The 16423-nt window shown below is 38.9% G+C and overlaps 3 protein-coding genes across 5 annotated transcripts in view; all 3 read left to right on the top strand.

Moving 5' to 3' along the window:
• Positions 1-529: 529 nt before the first annotated feature.
• On the top strand, positions 530-4361 carry pex13 (peroxisomal biogenesis factor 13). The gene is made up of 4 exons (XM_058061116.2): positions 530-672; positions 1250-1956; positions 2938-3060; positions 3697-4361. Exons 1-4 carry the CDS (start codon positions 599-601, stop codon positions 3969-3971), a joined length of 1179 nt encoding a protein of 392 aa, XP_057917099.2. The 5' UTR covers positions 530-598; the 3' UTR covers positions 3972-4361.
• A 1052-nt stretch (positions 4362-5413) lies between these two features.
• Positions 5414-15776, top strand: sanbr (SANT and BTB domain regulator of CSR). 3 transcript variants are annotated; one of them, XM_058060963.2, is made up of 21 exons: positions 5414-5591; positions 6282-6433; positions 6507-6657; positions 6804-6897; positions 6986-7212; positions 7336-7394; positions 7915-8075; positions 8189-8275; positions 8667-8777; positions 8854-8977; positions 9044-9196; positions 9283-9425; positions 9591-9681; positions 9767-9799; positions 11207-11306; positions 12063-12148; positions 12882-12910; positions 14030-14103; positions 14166-14254; positions 14366-14448; positions 15694-15776. In XM_058060963.2, exons 1-21 carry the CDS (start codon positions 5429-5431, stop codon positions 15728-15730), a joined length of 2247 nt encoding a protein of 748 aa, XP_057916946.2. In that variant the 5' UTR covers positions 5414-5428; the 3' UTR covers positions 15731-15776. The 3 variants fall into 3 exon arrangements, with proteins under 3 accessions (XP_057916946.2, XP_057916954.2, XP_057916958.2); XM_058060971.2 differs by having other exon boundaries at positions 6507-6651; XM_058060975.2 differs by having other exon boundaries at positions 5415-5591; positions 6507-6624.
• The window catches only part of sertad2b (SERTA domain containing 2b), a 71753-nt gene continuing 70354 nt past the window's right edge, over positions 15025-16423 (top strand). Inside the window, exon 1 of the mRNA XM_078793835.1 lies at positions 15025-15034. The gene's annotated coding sequence lies outside the window, so the exon portion shown is untranslated. The remainder of the gene's footprint in view (positions 15035-16423) is intronic.

The raw sequence follows: 16423 nt of genomic DNA on the forward strand, positions 1-16423 counted from the left end.
GAAGATTCCCTTGGGAACATATACATTTTTTATTTAGTGCATTCATAATTAACATTTATATTCATTGCTATTTACCATTGCTATTTAATGATTGTGTAAGGGTATCTGAAAATGATCCACTTTCACATCATCGCTTGAGTATATTTGCGTTCATTGTCGTTGTGTATTTTCTTTTACAACAGCAACCTCTGCTGGACAGAAAATGTACTTACATTTTAGTCGTTTGGTTGGGAATTGAACTCTGTATGTGGAAAAAAACGAAATAATAAAGCAATTAACGCACTTATGTTTAAGTAAATTAATTCTTATTATTATTATTTTATTAATTAATAATTAATTTACATTGTAGTCATCAGATTTGTCTATCATAGATTCTTCCCCTCGAATAAGAACTGTTAATTGTCAATAACTATATATATTAAATTAATTTAGCAATTGACATTGCTATCAACTGTTATGAACTATTTAAACCGTTCAAGCATAATGTGTTTGAAAAGTAAGAATTGAAATTTTACGAGAAGAACCTGAAGGCAGCTTGAGAGGCGTTCAGGAGCATTCGGTCCCAGGCAGGTTACAACTAGCATACGCTGGGTGTGCGATGGACTCCCAACCACCGCCAAAGCCCTGGGAACGGCGTATTCCCGGGACGATTGGTACACCTGTAAATTACAGGTAAATTTATTTGGGGTAGTTTGTTGTTGTTTTTGTCATTTAATACATTTGTTTTTTTATTTAGCATTATTTATCCCTGTGCTCGTGTAACATGTTAGCAATAGGCTAATGCTAGCATGAAAGCTGTCGATGTTTACACCAGAAGGGACTGGAGTAATGGTAGTAATTTATAGTTGTAGGTAGTGTTAGGATTATGATTAATAATCTTTATAAGTTTTTTGTGATATTAAAACACCCTGGAAATGTTACTGATTGAGTAAGTTGCGTTGTTTTGCTAACACGGCCTATCGCGGCCTTCAGTGGTGTCACTCCGCTAGTGACGTTTGTGTATTTGTGTACATGGTCACGTGAAAATACTGCATTGCGTAGCTCCTTTATCAATCAGCTTCATTAATATTCTAATTAGTTGTCGGTTTGACAGCAGTTTTTATCAGTTTTTACCGATGGATACAATTTCTAAGTGTATTTGATTGAGATTCATACTGGTTCAATCCTGGTATTGTGCCAATGTTTGGTTTGATCATTACAATGTCTTCATAGAATCACACATGCGTGTCTGTTCTGCCCCCCCAAACAGGTCTACAGACTTTGGACCACCTGCAGGCCTCTCTGTGTCTACCGGCCCTCCTGTCCTGACCAGAGTTGCACCACCGTTGCCCCCTCGTCCCGTCCAGCAGTCATACCGTCCAGCTTACAGCTCCTTCACCTCTTCTTACAGTCCCTATGGGGGCTCCATGTATGGAGGCTACAGCCCCTACAGCTACAGCGGTGGCTACGGCCATGGAGGATACGGTCGCTTCTCCCAAGCGCAGGAAGTTGTCCCCAGTCGCTTTGTGCAGCAGGCAGAAGAAAGCAGTCGCGGTGCTTTCCAGTCCATCGAAAGCATCGTGCAAGCCTTCGCCTCGGTTAGCATGATGCTGGACGCCACATTTTCAGCGGTCTATAACAGCTTCCGTGCTGTCCTGGACGTGGCCAACCACCTGACGCGGTTACGAGCACATCTCACCAGGGTTTTGTCAGCATTCGCTTTGGTGCGCACGTTGAGGTACCTCTACCGGCGCTTACAGAGACTACTGGGACGGGGGTCAAATGCTGAGGTGGAGGACTTATGGGCCGACAGTGCAAGCGATGCCCTGGCTACGAGTGCACCCAGGGGCCCTGGAGCAGCCGTGGACGATCAAGCTGTTAAGTCGTGGCCAATCTTTTTGTTTTTTGCTGTCGTTCTGGGGGGACCCTACCTAATTTGGAAACTGCTCAGTTCTGCCACTGGCTCTGAAGACAGGGGTAAGTTTTGGATTTGTCCAAAACATTTGAATGTTTTGACCCAAAGTGAGTGTTGGCCCATTTTTATTGGCACATGTGGCCAAAATAAATCAAGTATTTTTTTTCATGAACGGTACAGTGGATCCAGCGCACATTCCACAAATTGGCAGATTCTTTTTTCACATCTTTAAAAACTGCGCCCGAGATGGATCCATCGTTAGCACACAAATCGATCGATTTCTGCGCTCACGATGGATATAACTGCCTTGCGCTGGAGACCGATGCTTTGACACTGCGCTGATGATATATTATGACAATCATTGATCTGCTAATTGCATACAATTAGGGTTAGGGTTCACACTCCCCCCTGCCGAGAACGGTAACAAAGTGAACTGCTTGACAATTAATCAAAGATTTGAAATTTGCATGCATCGACTTCTTGTTGATTCTTGTTGAAGTAACAACGCTCAGCGCTGCCATCTGTTGGCATCTAAACAAACTACACACATCCATGAAATGTACTACTGGCTATATTAGGCTTCTGAAGCGTAGATACTGAAGACTCCCTCTTCTGTGCCGGGAGAGGCGATACGATATCGGTGTGCATACCCGCGACCCCAGTGCAGATAAAGCGGGTGAATTGATATTTAGCCCAAATATCGAAACATTTATATGACGAAAGAACACTAAAAACTTTTGCACTGTGTCCTTTGTTTGGCTATGGATTATTATGGCTGCAACTAATGATTATTTTCTTTTATTGATTAATCCATAGCATGTTGTTGTGATTAAACGGGTTGTCGTGTCCACTTGTGTATCTAAGACTGCAGCTGATTGGTCATGCATTGTTACACACGGTATTAGTATATTAGTCCTATGCTCCTCCCTCCAATTATTGTGTGTGTGTGTGTATAAGGATAAAATATCCACGCTAAGATATGATTTGACGTGTTCTCCAGTAACATGTGAACCAGCTATGCTTGTGTTGTGTAACTCTTGCAGCCACAAACTGGGCCACTGGGGAGGACGACCATGTGGTGGCGAGAGCAGAGTATGATTTCACAGCTTCTACTGAGGAGGAGGTCTCTTTCCGAGCTGGAGATATGCTCAACCTGGCGCCTAAAGGTAAGTCTACTGCAGCCAAAAAATAATATATATATATATATATAAAATCTTTCTGGTTGTTTAGTTTGTCGTTCTGTAATGTATTTTTTTATGTATTTTGTGTTTCTGCTATTACAAATGACACACTTGAGCTCCATTGGCAGACCGCATCGGTCTTCTTATATAAAGTATATATTGGGATTCCTCTAAGACACCTGGGAGTATTGCACCTGTGAAAGTGTGTGTGTCCCTTTGCTTCAGGGCCACTTTGTAAACAGCCGACCACATCGAATAACCAAATTGATAAAAAGCTACTTAAACCATCAAAAGGATGTATGATGTATATTAAGTTTAAATTAAATACGTTGGAAAAAACATGCGGGTCATATTCAAACACTTGGCGGGCCGGATGTGGCCCCCGGGCCGTAGTTTGCTCACCCCTGCTCTAATTTCTAACACTATCAGTTATTGGATGTTCATTGATATTTGAAACTATTCACCCCCCCATATAAAAACAATAGTCCCATTAATATAGTATACATTAAAAGTCAATGTATACTATATTTGATGGAGTTATGATGGTCAATACAGTATTTGAACTAATATAGTTTGTGATGTGACAATGGAATTCCGTTATTCTTTCACTGTCGTCTTCAGAGCAACAGCCCCGCGTGCGTGGATGGCTGCTGGCCAGCCTGGACGGGCAGACCACCGGCCTGGTCCCAGCCAATTACGTCAAGGTCCTGGGCAAGAGGAAAGGCCACAAGCACGTCGAGACGGAGTGGGAGCAAGGGAGCTCGCAGGCCTCCCGAACCAACGTCGCTGCAAACGTGAATCCATCGCCCGAGGAGTCGTTAGAGTGCGCGTACAAAGAAACACAAACGTCCAACTCCAGCGCGGTGGTTAACATCCCGGATAAAACTGACCTGTGACGGTTTGGTTAAGAACGTCAGAGATGATGACAGCACTCAGTCAGTAGATTCTGTGTTTCACTGTTAAGGTCGGCGCCTTAGATTTTTATCTGTAAATGATTGACAAGGAATGTTTGATGTATCATCTGCTTCTTGGTGTCTTGAAAGCAAAATGATCATTATGATGGTTAAATGGGAAACTTTTGCTTCATTTCATAATTGGTTTCTTCATTCAAACATGTTTGTAATAATAAGCAGCTAATTTTGCACAGCCTAAATCACCATATTAGTGGTGTATTTTGGAAAATAAATACTTTGGAAAAACTTGCCGTGTTCAAACCTTTTCCAGCAACAGCCACATACTGAAAAATGAAAAGATGCAGGGGCCATTTTTTCCATCTCAGCTGTATGATATAGATCATCTCTCTTCCAATTTTTTTTTTTTTTCAAACTTTTTTCAAAATTGTCTTCTCAATTTTCACAATTTTTTTCTCATATTATCAATTTTTTCCTATCATATTTTGGACTTTGTTCTCACAATATTGCAACGTTTTCCCCAACCTCATTTTCCAAAAATTACAATTTAATTGGTTTCTTTGTTTCTCTTGTTACTACTTTAAAAAAAAAAATATTTCAAGTCAAAGTAACATTTAAAAAACATGAATTGTCATAAAATTGCAACTCATAATACAACTTTTTTCTTTAATATTTGGACTTTATTCTCTCTCTTTATTCTATCTCTTTATTTTTGCCAGTTCTGCTACAGTTTTTTTATTATTATTATATTTCAGCATTATTGGTGTAAATGTTCTTTTTTCCTCAATTATGACTTCATTCCCAAAATATTTTGACTTTATTCTCATAACATAACTTTATCCACAACGTATTACAACTTTATTTTTTGTTTTTCATATTACAACTTATTTGTTTACTATAATATTTCAACTTTATGCTACTAAAATGAGCATTTTTCCTATTGCGATGTCATTCCTGTAAAATTGGGACTTTTTATTGTTAGATTCCAACTTTTTTGCTGCTAGTCTAATATTTCACTTAGTGTTAGGATGCTGTGTGGAAGAACAACCTTCGTCTCCTAGCAACGGGACGCCAGCTTCTGGCTGTAGCGCACAACAGGAACGAGCCTACGAAAGCGACCATAAGGTGATATCCCCCTTCATGTTGTCACAAATCCGGTGAATTTCTGATATATTTTTTTCTAGTATTATTATTTGAATTATGCAGGCAACAATAATGCGCGGTTGGAACCGATGTGGCGTTCAGGTCACAAAAAATAATATGTTTTACAAAACAGATCTGCGTACAATGTTCCCGAACAGCACGGCGCTTTTCCATATCAGGATAGATTTAAAGATATTTAATAACAAATAAAAAATAACTCACACGGACACCTGAGAAGTCGTCACGTGTCACATGCCGCTATTAAAAACAAGAATTTCCAAGGAGCCATTGAAGGCAACATGTTCTGTCCGGCAAAGTTAGCTAGCATTAGCAATGCGGCTATCTGCCGGCAGGATAACGTCGCAGCATCAGCATCATTAGTTCTTAATGACAAAACATTGGACACGCCATTTAGTTTTTCTCCGCAAGGGTACGGAAAGCAACCTCATAGACAGCAGATAAGTATGTCAAATTAACATTTATATCGAATATGACTGACTCGTTTGTTAGAAATGGTCGTTTGTTTTAAATGCTGTGGTAGTAGAGGGACTCGGCCTACGCTAGCATCATCTCTCCAATAATGGTGTCAGAAATATGCACATTAGCGGTCTATTATAATTTATCTTTATTATTAGTTACTCATAAAACACCAACGAAATAATATGAGGACGAATTCATTTTCTTCTCGGTTCAATGGTAACTTGAATAATAAAATATAATGTCGTCCGGTTGACATTAGTATCTCAATAAGGAATGGTGGATATTTTTCCTAAAGAAATTTAGTCAATTCATAATCATATCAGCAAATTATGTAATGATTTAAAAATGGGAATAGGATACTGTGGATGTGCGAGTCGTGAACGAGTCGTTTAAAAGGGCCGAGATTTACTGACTCGGTACTCACTGGTATTCGTCTTAGTTAACTCGTTCACTTCGTTACTCACATAACTGCTACTTGAAATGCGTGTGTATAATTGTAATAGAAATAAATTCTTCCATCAAATCTCGATTCCAGGTTCACCGACTCTCGGGGTGGGTGTCGGTCATGGGTGTGGTTGGGGCATGCGCATGATTCCGTGCATTGGCTTTCTAAAAGGTGACTGAGTGAATCGTTCGAGTGACTCTGCTGTGGACTCCTTGTTTTCGTGTCAGAAATGAGTCGCTGCTCCTTGGACAACAACAACTTTCCTTACGACAACAACGTCCTGGTTCTGGACATGGTGCTGGGCTCCCTTTGGGGACTGTCCCAGCCCGTAGACTGGGACAGTGTTGCCAAGCTAGTTCCAGGCTTCACTCCCAAGGAGGTAATAATGGGAATGCTTCCATTCATAAACGATTTTATGGTTATGATATGTGACTTCTTATTGGATGTTGCAGTGTGCTCTTCGCTTTGAGGAACTGAAAAGCTCCGGGGGTCTTCCTCATCTGGACAACCAGTGTAACTCAGTAATGGCAGGAGTGGGCGGAGATGGCTCGGTTGCCATGTTGGACACTGGTGAGGCAGTGGAGACAGGAAGTAAACGTACAGGTTCCCAACGTATTTGACAATTAGCATTAGAATTAGCATTAGACACAAGTTCACATACAGTAGTTGATTTTGAAATAATTATGCTTTGTTCAAATTCACGTTACTTTGACAATATATGTTTGTTTTTCTATTTTGCATCCCGCCAGGCGGCAAATCGTCACCGTCAGAAAGTGTTTGTTCTCTGGAGAAGAAAGACAAAACGTTGGCGGAGGATTGTGACAAAGTTCACAAACTTCGAGAGTAAGTTTGGCGTCTTGTTGGTTAAATTGGAAAAACACTCACAATTGTCCTTTAGTGTAAATCCATGATTCCGATTGTCCCCGCCCAGTCTTAACATGGTCATCCACGTGTGCGACGAGACCAAGAACCTGAAGCAGGACTTCACATGTCCCAGAGACCTTCTGGTCAAAGAGATGCGCTACTTTGCTGAGTATTTATCCGTGGATTCGCAGAGATGGGAGGAAGTGGACATCTCTGTTCACTGTGATGTTCAGATCTTCGACTGGCTCATGAACTACGTCAGAAGGAACTCTTCCAAGGACAAACCAAGGCTCGGTAAACTCCGCGAGTTGAGCGAATGAACGCTGGCACATTTCACACGAGACTGAGTGCTTTGGTGGGTGAATGGCTGTGGAGTTTTGTGTTGTTGTTTGGTCACGTGGTGTTTGTCGCTTACAGAGCCCAGCAATGTCATCTCAATCCTGATCTCCTCCGAGTTTTTGAAGATGGACATGTTAGTAAGTTCAGGGTTGTTTAGTGGATATTTCATGGCCTCTGGTTTTTGTGATGTCACGAACGGGACATGAGGGATGTTAAACATAAACATAAACTGACATTCTTAATTGTCTGTGTTTGGCGCTAAATTGCAGAAAACCTGCAGAACAACCTAACTAATTACCCGATTAATCTCGATTAATCTCGATTAATCTCGATTAATCGCACCAACAAGCGGCAGATTAATGGACTTAAGTTAAAGAGTTGTTAGCTGCAGCCCTAAAATGTACTACATACATGATTTTGGACTTTGTTTAGTAGTACATTAACACAACAAAAATTGCTTTTTTTCCGCCATTTGCTGACGGTCCCACAAAAATATGCTGTTTTTCTACTATTTGTTCTGATTGAAAGAAAACAAGAGGCCTGTTAATGAATGACTGTTGCCTAGATGTAAAGTGTGCGTTGTTTATACAGTATATGTGTATATATTGGGTGTAAAGTACATTTATCTGACATATATTTTGCATATTTTGTACGCAGGTGGATGAGTGTGTCCAGTACTGTCACAAACACATGAGCGCCATCGTGGCCACACCCTGCAACATGAACTGCATCAACAGTAACCTGGCCTCGCGCATCGCGAAGCTCTTCAACCACAACGAGGCAGACGACATCAGGGACAAAAAAGACAAGTTCAAGAGGTAAGCGCTGTTGTTACGTTCACGTCTCCGAGCCTCGCCGCCGTTCTGTCGTGATGTCACAGGTTAGGTTCAGACGTTTTAAGTAAAAACATCTCTGTTTTATTTCCTCAAAGCAAACTGTTTCAGAAGAAGATCGAACGTCTCTTCGACCCGGACTATCAGAACCGAGATTCACCGAGAAACGCCTCAACTCTTTACAGGTGAAGAGAGAATCATCTGTAAATTCTTGGGATAAAAACACGAGCTAGCGCTCAACTTAACTCTGAAGCCGTGACATCACTTCCTGTCCGCTCTCACTCAGCTCCTTGAGGGAAAACATTTCCAGCAACACACATGTCAAAAATCTTCTGTTATCATGTTATATAGGTGACTATAGGGGGCTGCACGGTTTTTTTGTTTTTAAATCATTTTTTAATTTTTTTTTTTTCCCCGTACCAAAGTAGGAGGTGATATGAGCATCCAATGCCATAATGGGTACCATAGTAAGTGTCAATATAGTGATATATATAGCACATCATGACTGGTTCAAGACTCTTCATCCTTCATCGTCATGTGACATGTGTTAATGTGTCGGGCATGTATATTTTTTAGGTGTGGTCTGTGCTTGAAGATGCTGACGGAAGACACACAGAGGAGGATTCCTTGTGTTTCAGGGAAGATCAACATTGATTCTCATGGCGAGATTGTGTATACACACTCAAGGTATGACATAAAAGTGTTGATGAGACTACACAGTAACGGGGGTGTCATTTACCCGCATGTGTGTGTTTGTGTGTAGACAGAAGAACTGGGACGTCAATGAATACATCAGCGGTCTCTATGAAGAGCTCAAATCCTGGGTCCTGGTCTACTGGAGAATCTGGGGAACCATCAACTGTCTTACCTGCTCCCGTTGCCAACAGGTGTGGAAGAGGGCGACGGGAGCCAGGGAACGCTTTCTTAATATGGATTTTTGTGTCTTTCTGGAGGAGTTTGTGTGTGCAGAGTTGACCCATTGCCGCTACCACCCAGAAAGTGTAATGTACCCCAGCATGGGGTCCGAAAAAAGCTGTCACGGGGCGGGCGTCTACCCGTGCTGCAACCAGACCGTGCTCCGCTTTGACCCCACGGGTGTGGTAAAGGTACGGAGACCCGCACGCCATGCGGATACTGCTGGGAGTTGAAGTTCATAGCACGAACGTGTCTCAGCGTTTATGCGTACTTTCAGGGTTGTAAGGTGCGAGACCACATCGTGAACGTGCCCAACGAGGAGGACTGCGACGACCTCACCGCCGCCCATACCCGAGTCCTCAATGACCTGTTGCTGCACCGTGATGCCGTGTGTGTGGCAAAGTCGCCGCCTGCCGATGGGTCAGTGTGTGTTTATTATGAAGTTAGACACTTTAAAACATTACAGTAACACTGGTAACACTGGTTACACTGGTGGGACAACACGGGTCCTTTTATACACTCATGGTGGCGCTTCCCACTCTACATTTACCATTTACCATGTGTGTGTTTGTGTTTGTGTATCAGAGTTGAAGAGTGCCCTACCAGCGTAGAGAAGGATTGTGATGTCCTCTTGGAGCCAACATTCCTCAGACCCCCCAGGGGAGAGGGCAACACTGTAAGTATTTCTCTATTTCTCACCTTTTTTTTTTCTTGTCTTTTTTTCTCAATTTCTGATTTCTTCTAATTCTCTGTTTCACCAGTTTTCTCTTTTGAAGAACTGGAGTCTTCAACTGGTAGGACTGCTCCCTTTATTTATGTATTATTAGTCATTTATTATTATTATTATTATTATTATTATTATTATTATTATTATTATTATTATTATTATTATTATTATTATTATTATTATTATTATTATTATTATTATTATTATTATTATTATTATTATTATTATTATTATTATTATTATTATTATTATTATTATATTATCTATCTATCTATCCATCTATCCATCTATTTAGTATCCATCCATCCATCCATCCATCCATCCATCCATCCATCCATCCATCCATCCATCTATCTATCTATCTATCTATCTATCTATCTATCTATCTATCTCTCCATCTCTCTATCTCTATCGCTCTCTAGCTCTAGCTCTATCTCTCTATCTCTAGCTCTAGCTCTAGCTCTAGCTCTAGCTCTATCTCTCTATCTCTCTATGTCTAGCTCTATCTCTCTATCTCTAGCTCTATCTCTCTATCTCTATCTCTCTATCTCTATCTCTATCTCTCTATCTCTCTAGCTCTATCTCTAGCTCTCTATCTCGCTCTATCTCTAGCTCTCTATCTAGCTCTCTCTCTCTCTCTCTCAGTAATTTTACAATAATAAAGGCAGTTAAAACCCAAAAGCTTAAATGAATTAGGAAAAATGTCGCTTTAGTAGCATAAAGTTGAAATAGTACATTTTATTTTTTGAACTTATCATATGATAAATAAACAAAAATAACAAATAAAGTTGTAATTTTGGGGGAAAATGTAGGGGAAATAATCTCAGGAGACTAATAAATAAAAATATTATGGGAGTAAAGTCATCATTACAAGAAAATCGAAAAGAAGAAAATAGGAAAGTTAAAAAAAAAACAACAACAGAAATAATCAGAAAACAGGCTGAGTATAAAGTCAAAATATTAAGAGGAAAAAAAAAAGTTTTTTTTTTTGTTTTTTGTGTGTGTCCTGTCCAGCTATTGGGGCAGATAGCATTGTTGATATTCGTATCGAAGAAATCATATTTTCATATTTTAACAAGAAAAGAATAAACTCATAGTGAAGAAAAATAATGTGATTTTAGTAGCATAGAAATTAAACATTATGGAAAAAATATGTTCTTTATAGTCATAATATTATGAGAAACAGAACCAAAAAAAGTTGTGATTTATGGGAAATTAGCTTGAAAATTGTATATTATGGCTATAAAGTCAAAATATGGGAATAAAGTGAAAATATATGAAATATATTTGATATAACTTCTTTGCATATCTATACATCCTTCATCCTTTCATTGTTCACTGTGGGGCCCCCGGATTTATTCTGATAATGATTATGATGATTATGATGATTATTTTAGCATACAATTCATACACACAAACATGGAGGAACCTCTTCCACCAAAGTCCCAGAAACTACAACTTTGTTTCTCTGCAGAGGCAGCAGTCCCTCCTGTCGGAAGATGAGGAGTACACCACAGGGTCAGAGGTGACGGAGGATGAGGTGGGTGATGAAGAGGAGTTGTCCAGGAAACAAGGTGACGTAACGCACACGAACGCACCCCCTCTTGTCATGTAGCGGAAGATGTAGCGGAAGACGAGAACATTTAAACTGACTTGAATGCATGTATCTGTAACATTGCATATCGAGTACCGTAAATGAGTACATGTTGGCAGGTCTGCAGCAAATACACTTGTGTCCGTTTTTATATGTTAATTAAATGTTAATGCATTAGTGCGGCGTTGCATCATCACCTCTCATTGCCCGAAGAGGACAAAGAAGACATATAAATACTTTATTATCATAACAAAAAATTCCTATTTGCCGTCAGGTTGTGAGTCAAGTCTTGGGTGAATTAGCACTTTGTGTGCGTGTCATGTTTTCTTCCTCACTCTCAACATTGTCCTCCTTTTCACATAGGTGGGGGGGACGAGGGGGGGGGCGTCTTGACAGGACACATTAGCTTGAATGCAAACCTCTCATGTAACCATTGGAGAGACGTTTCTAAGTAGAGACGTCAGCTCACATCACCATCACCAGCGGCGTCTTATAGTTCTAATAATAAGACTTGTAGAATTATATTATTTTCAGTTTTTATGACTTTGTTAAATTGATGGAAAACTAAATCCTTCAGCAATCCTTCATACAGGCTCACCTTTGACCCTAATGAGTGATAAACAAGATGAATGAATGAATGGGCTTCATACAGAGTAGAAATAGCAACAGTGTTGTTCTTCAACCAGCAGATGGCGCCAGATGTCCTTCTAATGTGTGGTGTTGTTTATGTCTGCAGCTGCCAAGAAGGCCAAAAAGAACAGCAGAACTCTTAAAAAGCAAATGTCCTCGCCGAACCTCCAGCGAAAAGTCAAGCCAGAAAAAGTGAGTCAGATCTTTCGGTCCATCAAAGTGTTTGTTCTCTTTTTTGCATGTTTGTCACACTTCAAAATGTCACATTGTTAAACAAATTGAAATATGAATCAATGGCAACACACCTGAACACAAAATACTGTTTTTAAAATAAACTAAAATAAACTAAATTAAAATAAAATAAAAATCCAAAACCTACATAGTCCTGTGTGAAAAAGTGATAAAACATAACTGAGATTCCTATCAGTCTGGAAAAAGCTTAAAAAGCCATTTCTAAAGCGTTAGGACTCCAGCAAAACACAGTGAGAGCCATTGTCCAAAAACATGGAACAGTGGTGAGCCTTCCCAGATGTGGCCGACCAAGCAAAATGACCCCAAGAGGGCAGCGACGACTCATCCAAGAGGTCACAAAAGACCCCACAACAACATGCAAAGAACTGTAGACCTCACATGCCTCAGTTAAGGTCAGTGTTCGTGACTCCACCATAAGGAAGACACCGGGCCAAAACCAAAACCACTACTGAACAACTTTTTGGAAGGTGTGTTTCATTCCATCTGGTAATAGTAACACCGCATTTCAGGAAAAACCAACAGTAAAATATGGTGGTGGTAGTGTGATGGTCCGGGGCTGTTTGGCTGATTCAGGACCTGGAAGACTTGCTGTGATAAATGGAACCATGAATTCTGCTGAAGGAGAATGTCTGACCGTTTGTTGGTGATCTGATTTTTCTTCATTTTTTTACAGCCACTGTCCAAAGACAACACTCCTTTCACGTGAGTTCATTTGCATATTTAGTCCATCGTGAATGAATGAATCAAGTCGTGGGAACAATGAAAGGATGTAAAGGCTGAGAATAATACGGGTGCTGGAGCCTATCCCAGCTGTCTTCCGGCGACTGTCTTCAACCTCATTTTCCACAAATGAGGATTAAGTAGAAATTTAAAAAAAATAAACAAAAAAAAGACATTAAAAAAATTAAATCATGAAGAGAAAAAAGTAAACAAAATTTTATTTAATTTTGTTGACTCTTTTCTTTTTATGTTTTAATTTTTTGGAAGGTCAAAAAAAGATTTTTAAAAAAAGTCAACAAAATTTTATTTAATTTTGTTGACTTTTTTTCTTTTCATGTTTTAATTTTTTTGGAAGGTCAAAAAAAGTCAACAAAATTTTATTTAATTTTGTTGACTTTTTTCTTTTCATGTTTTAATTTTTTGAAAGGTCAAAAAAGGTCAAAAAATTAAAAAAAAAGGAAACAAAATTTTATTTAATTTTGTTTACTTTTTTCTTTTCATGTTTTAATTTTTTTGGAAGGTCAAAAAAGGTCAAAAATCAAAAAAGAAAAGTCAACAAAATTTTATTTCATTTTGTTGACTTTTTCCTTTTAATGTTTTAATGTTTTTGGAAGGTCAAAAAAAGGTCAAAAAATAAAAAAAAAGTCAACAACAAGTCTCTTTATGTTTTAATTTTTAAATCTTTTTTTGTTTAATTATTTAATTTCTACTTAATCCTCATTTGTGGAAAATTAGGTTGGGAAAAAGTTATAATTTTGTGGGCAAAAAAAAATCCTTTTTTTTAATTAAAACATGAAGAGAAAAAAGTCACCAAAATTTAATTTAATTTTGTTGACTTTTTTCTCTTCACGTTTTAAATTTTTTTATCTCTTTTTTTTGTTTATTTTTTTTTATTTCTACTTAATCCTTTTTAATTTCTACTGTTGTTTTTTTTCTCCAACTATTTCAACTTTCAAATCCGGATTACGATTTTTATTATCGCGACGCCAAGATGTGACAAAGTCGGTCATCGTTTCCAAATATGTCATGATAAAATGCACCGCTGCGGTCCCTGAACGCACCACGGCTGTAGGTCATGTGCCGCTTTCCGTGTTGTTGCAGGGTGAGCGTTCAGAAGAGCAAGTGGGACAGTACCCGATCCATGCGCTACAACCAGGACGCTCAGAGAGAAGAAGGTAAGCGAGTGCTTTCCTTTTCGTTGACACCTTGACCCGGGATCCCTTGCCTTCCTTCCCAGACCAGCGTCGGATGGCTGAGATCATCGGCTACCTCGCCAACATGCGCTTCGGGGACCAGGACACCCACAAATCCAAGGACACAAAACAGGTTAGTCACATTTTGTACACACAGAAGGCATGACTCTACTCTTACTTGGCTCTTCGGTCCTCTGGGTGTGTATGTGTGTGTGCGTGTGTGTGTGTGTGTGTGCTGATACAGCCAGCAGGAGGAATCTACTCCAGGTTGGAGGTGCAGCTCAAGACGGCCTCTCAGAGCAGACAAGCTTCAGACAAAACACCAAGGTAGATCTTGGTACTCGTGTCCATGGTGGGGGCCGCTTCGTTTTTCATTCATTCATTCAGTCATTCATTCACATGGGGTGCTGGAGCCTATCCCAGCTGTCTTCGGGCGATTGGTCACCAGCCAATCACAGGGTACACATAGACAAACAACCATTCACACTCACATTCCACTTCGTTTTTCATTCTAAATATATTATATACCAATATCATTTACCAAGGAAAAAAAACAACCAAATATAATGAAAAAAAAACAAATTTTACGAGATAATGTTGTAATATGAAGAAAAATCACATCATTTTAGGAGCATAACGTTGAAATATTAAAGAAAAAAATTTTTTTTTGAAAGAAGCAAACAAAACACTTAAGGTTGGAAAATTATAGTTGAGGAAAAAGTTTGAATTTGATGACATTAAAATCGAAATATTATGGGAAGAAAATATAAATATTTTAATGAAATATAAAAATGTACAATTTTTTTAAAAAACAGCAGAAATGGAAAAAAGCTGTCATTTTATGAGAATAAAGTGAAATGAATGAATGGATGAATATTTTGACTTTATTCTCATAAAATGACAGTTTTTTTCCATTTTTGCTGTTTTAAAAAAAAATTGTAAATTTTTATATTTTATTAAAATATTTATATTTTCTTCCCATAATATTTAGATTTTATTGTCATTAAATTGTCATTCTAACTTTTTCCTCAACTATAATTTTACGACCTTAATAACATATTTTTTTCTTTAATATTTCAACATTATGCTCCTAAAATGATGTGATTTTTCTTCATATTACAACATTATCTATATTGTCATATTAACAATATTATCATATTATATGTCATATATTAAATATTAAAGGGGATCAATTATGATCATTTTTCGTCCCTTCGTATATTTATATTTTCTTCCCATAATATTTAGATTTTATTGTCATCAAATTCTAACTTTTTCCTCAACTATAATTTTCCGACCTTGAGTGTTTTGTTTGTTTCTTTAAAAAAATATCATATTTTTTTCTTTAATATTTCAACATTATGCTCCTAAAATGATGTGATTTTTCTTCATATTACAACATTATCTATATTGTAATATGACAATAAAATCTAAATATTATGGGAAGAAAAAATAAATATACAAAGGGACGAAAAATGATCATAATTGATCCCCTTTAATATTTTGACTTTATAAAAAAGCGATAAAAGTGAGTTGTAGTCCGACTGCTATCATCTTCTCTGTCCCTTACAGACCTAAAATCCGTTATGCCCAGATCCGGACCACCTAGAGCGGCCGGGTCCCGGACGTTGGAGATGGGTGTACAGTCGGCTAGCCCCCCCCCAACCCTGGCTCCAAGCGGTCAAGTCAGGTGGCCGTGTCGGGATGACGACGCTGTTTGTGCAGCTGCGCTCGGGCCTTGAAAAACAAGGAGCCGCTTGGACTGGACTCAACTGCTAAGGAAGCGCTCTTTGCCGGACGGCCTTCTCAAGTGGTTCTGAAGGATTTATATTTGGACCTCGGACAAGTGGGAGGAGGGAGGGGACGGCTTCCACAAAGGACCACATGAAACCGTCTGGCATGGTCTTCTCTGTTTCAAAGTCAACACTTAGTCTATGACTTTGGGGGTACCCGTGTGGATAGGAAGCCGTGAATCCATTCATTGGTCGTTGTGGAGATACTTATTGGAAGTGTACATATATACTATATACTATATCACACCTGACTATGACAAATAAATGGAATATTTTAGTAGTTAGATGATAGAAAACATGTTAAGAAAGAAGGAAATAACCACTCCTATTATTCACTGTGTACATACAACACATTATGTTGCAGGGACGTGAGATGCGTGAGCTAACCAGTTAGCCTCAAATGTAATTCTAAGAAGCCAAAAACATACCACTTCCACACGGAATGGGAGAACTTTCTCTGACTCTTTCATGTGGGACATGCAATGGCTGTCTTCATGCAGTGTTAAGGG

This window comes from Doryrhamphus excisus, linkage group LG10 (genome assembly GCF_037039965.1).
Source record: "Doryrhamphus excisus strain RoL-2023G ecotype Guam linkage group LG10, RoL_Dexc_Guam_v1.1, whole genome shotgun sequence".
Classification (NCBI taxonomy): Eukaryota; Metazoa; Chordata; class Actinopteri; order Syngnathiformes; family Syngnathidae; genus Doryrhamphus; species Doryrhamphus excisus.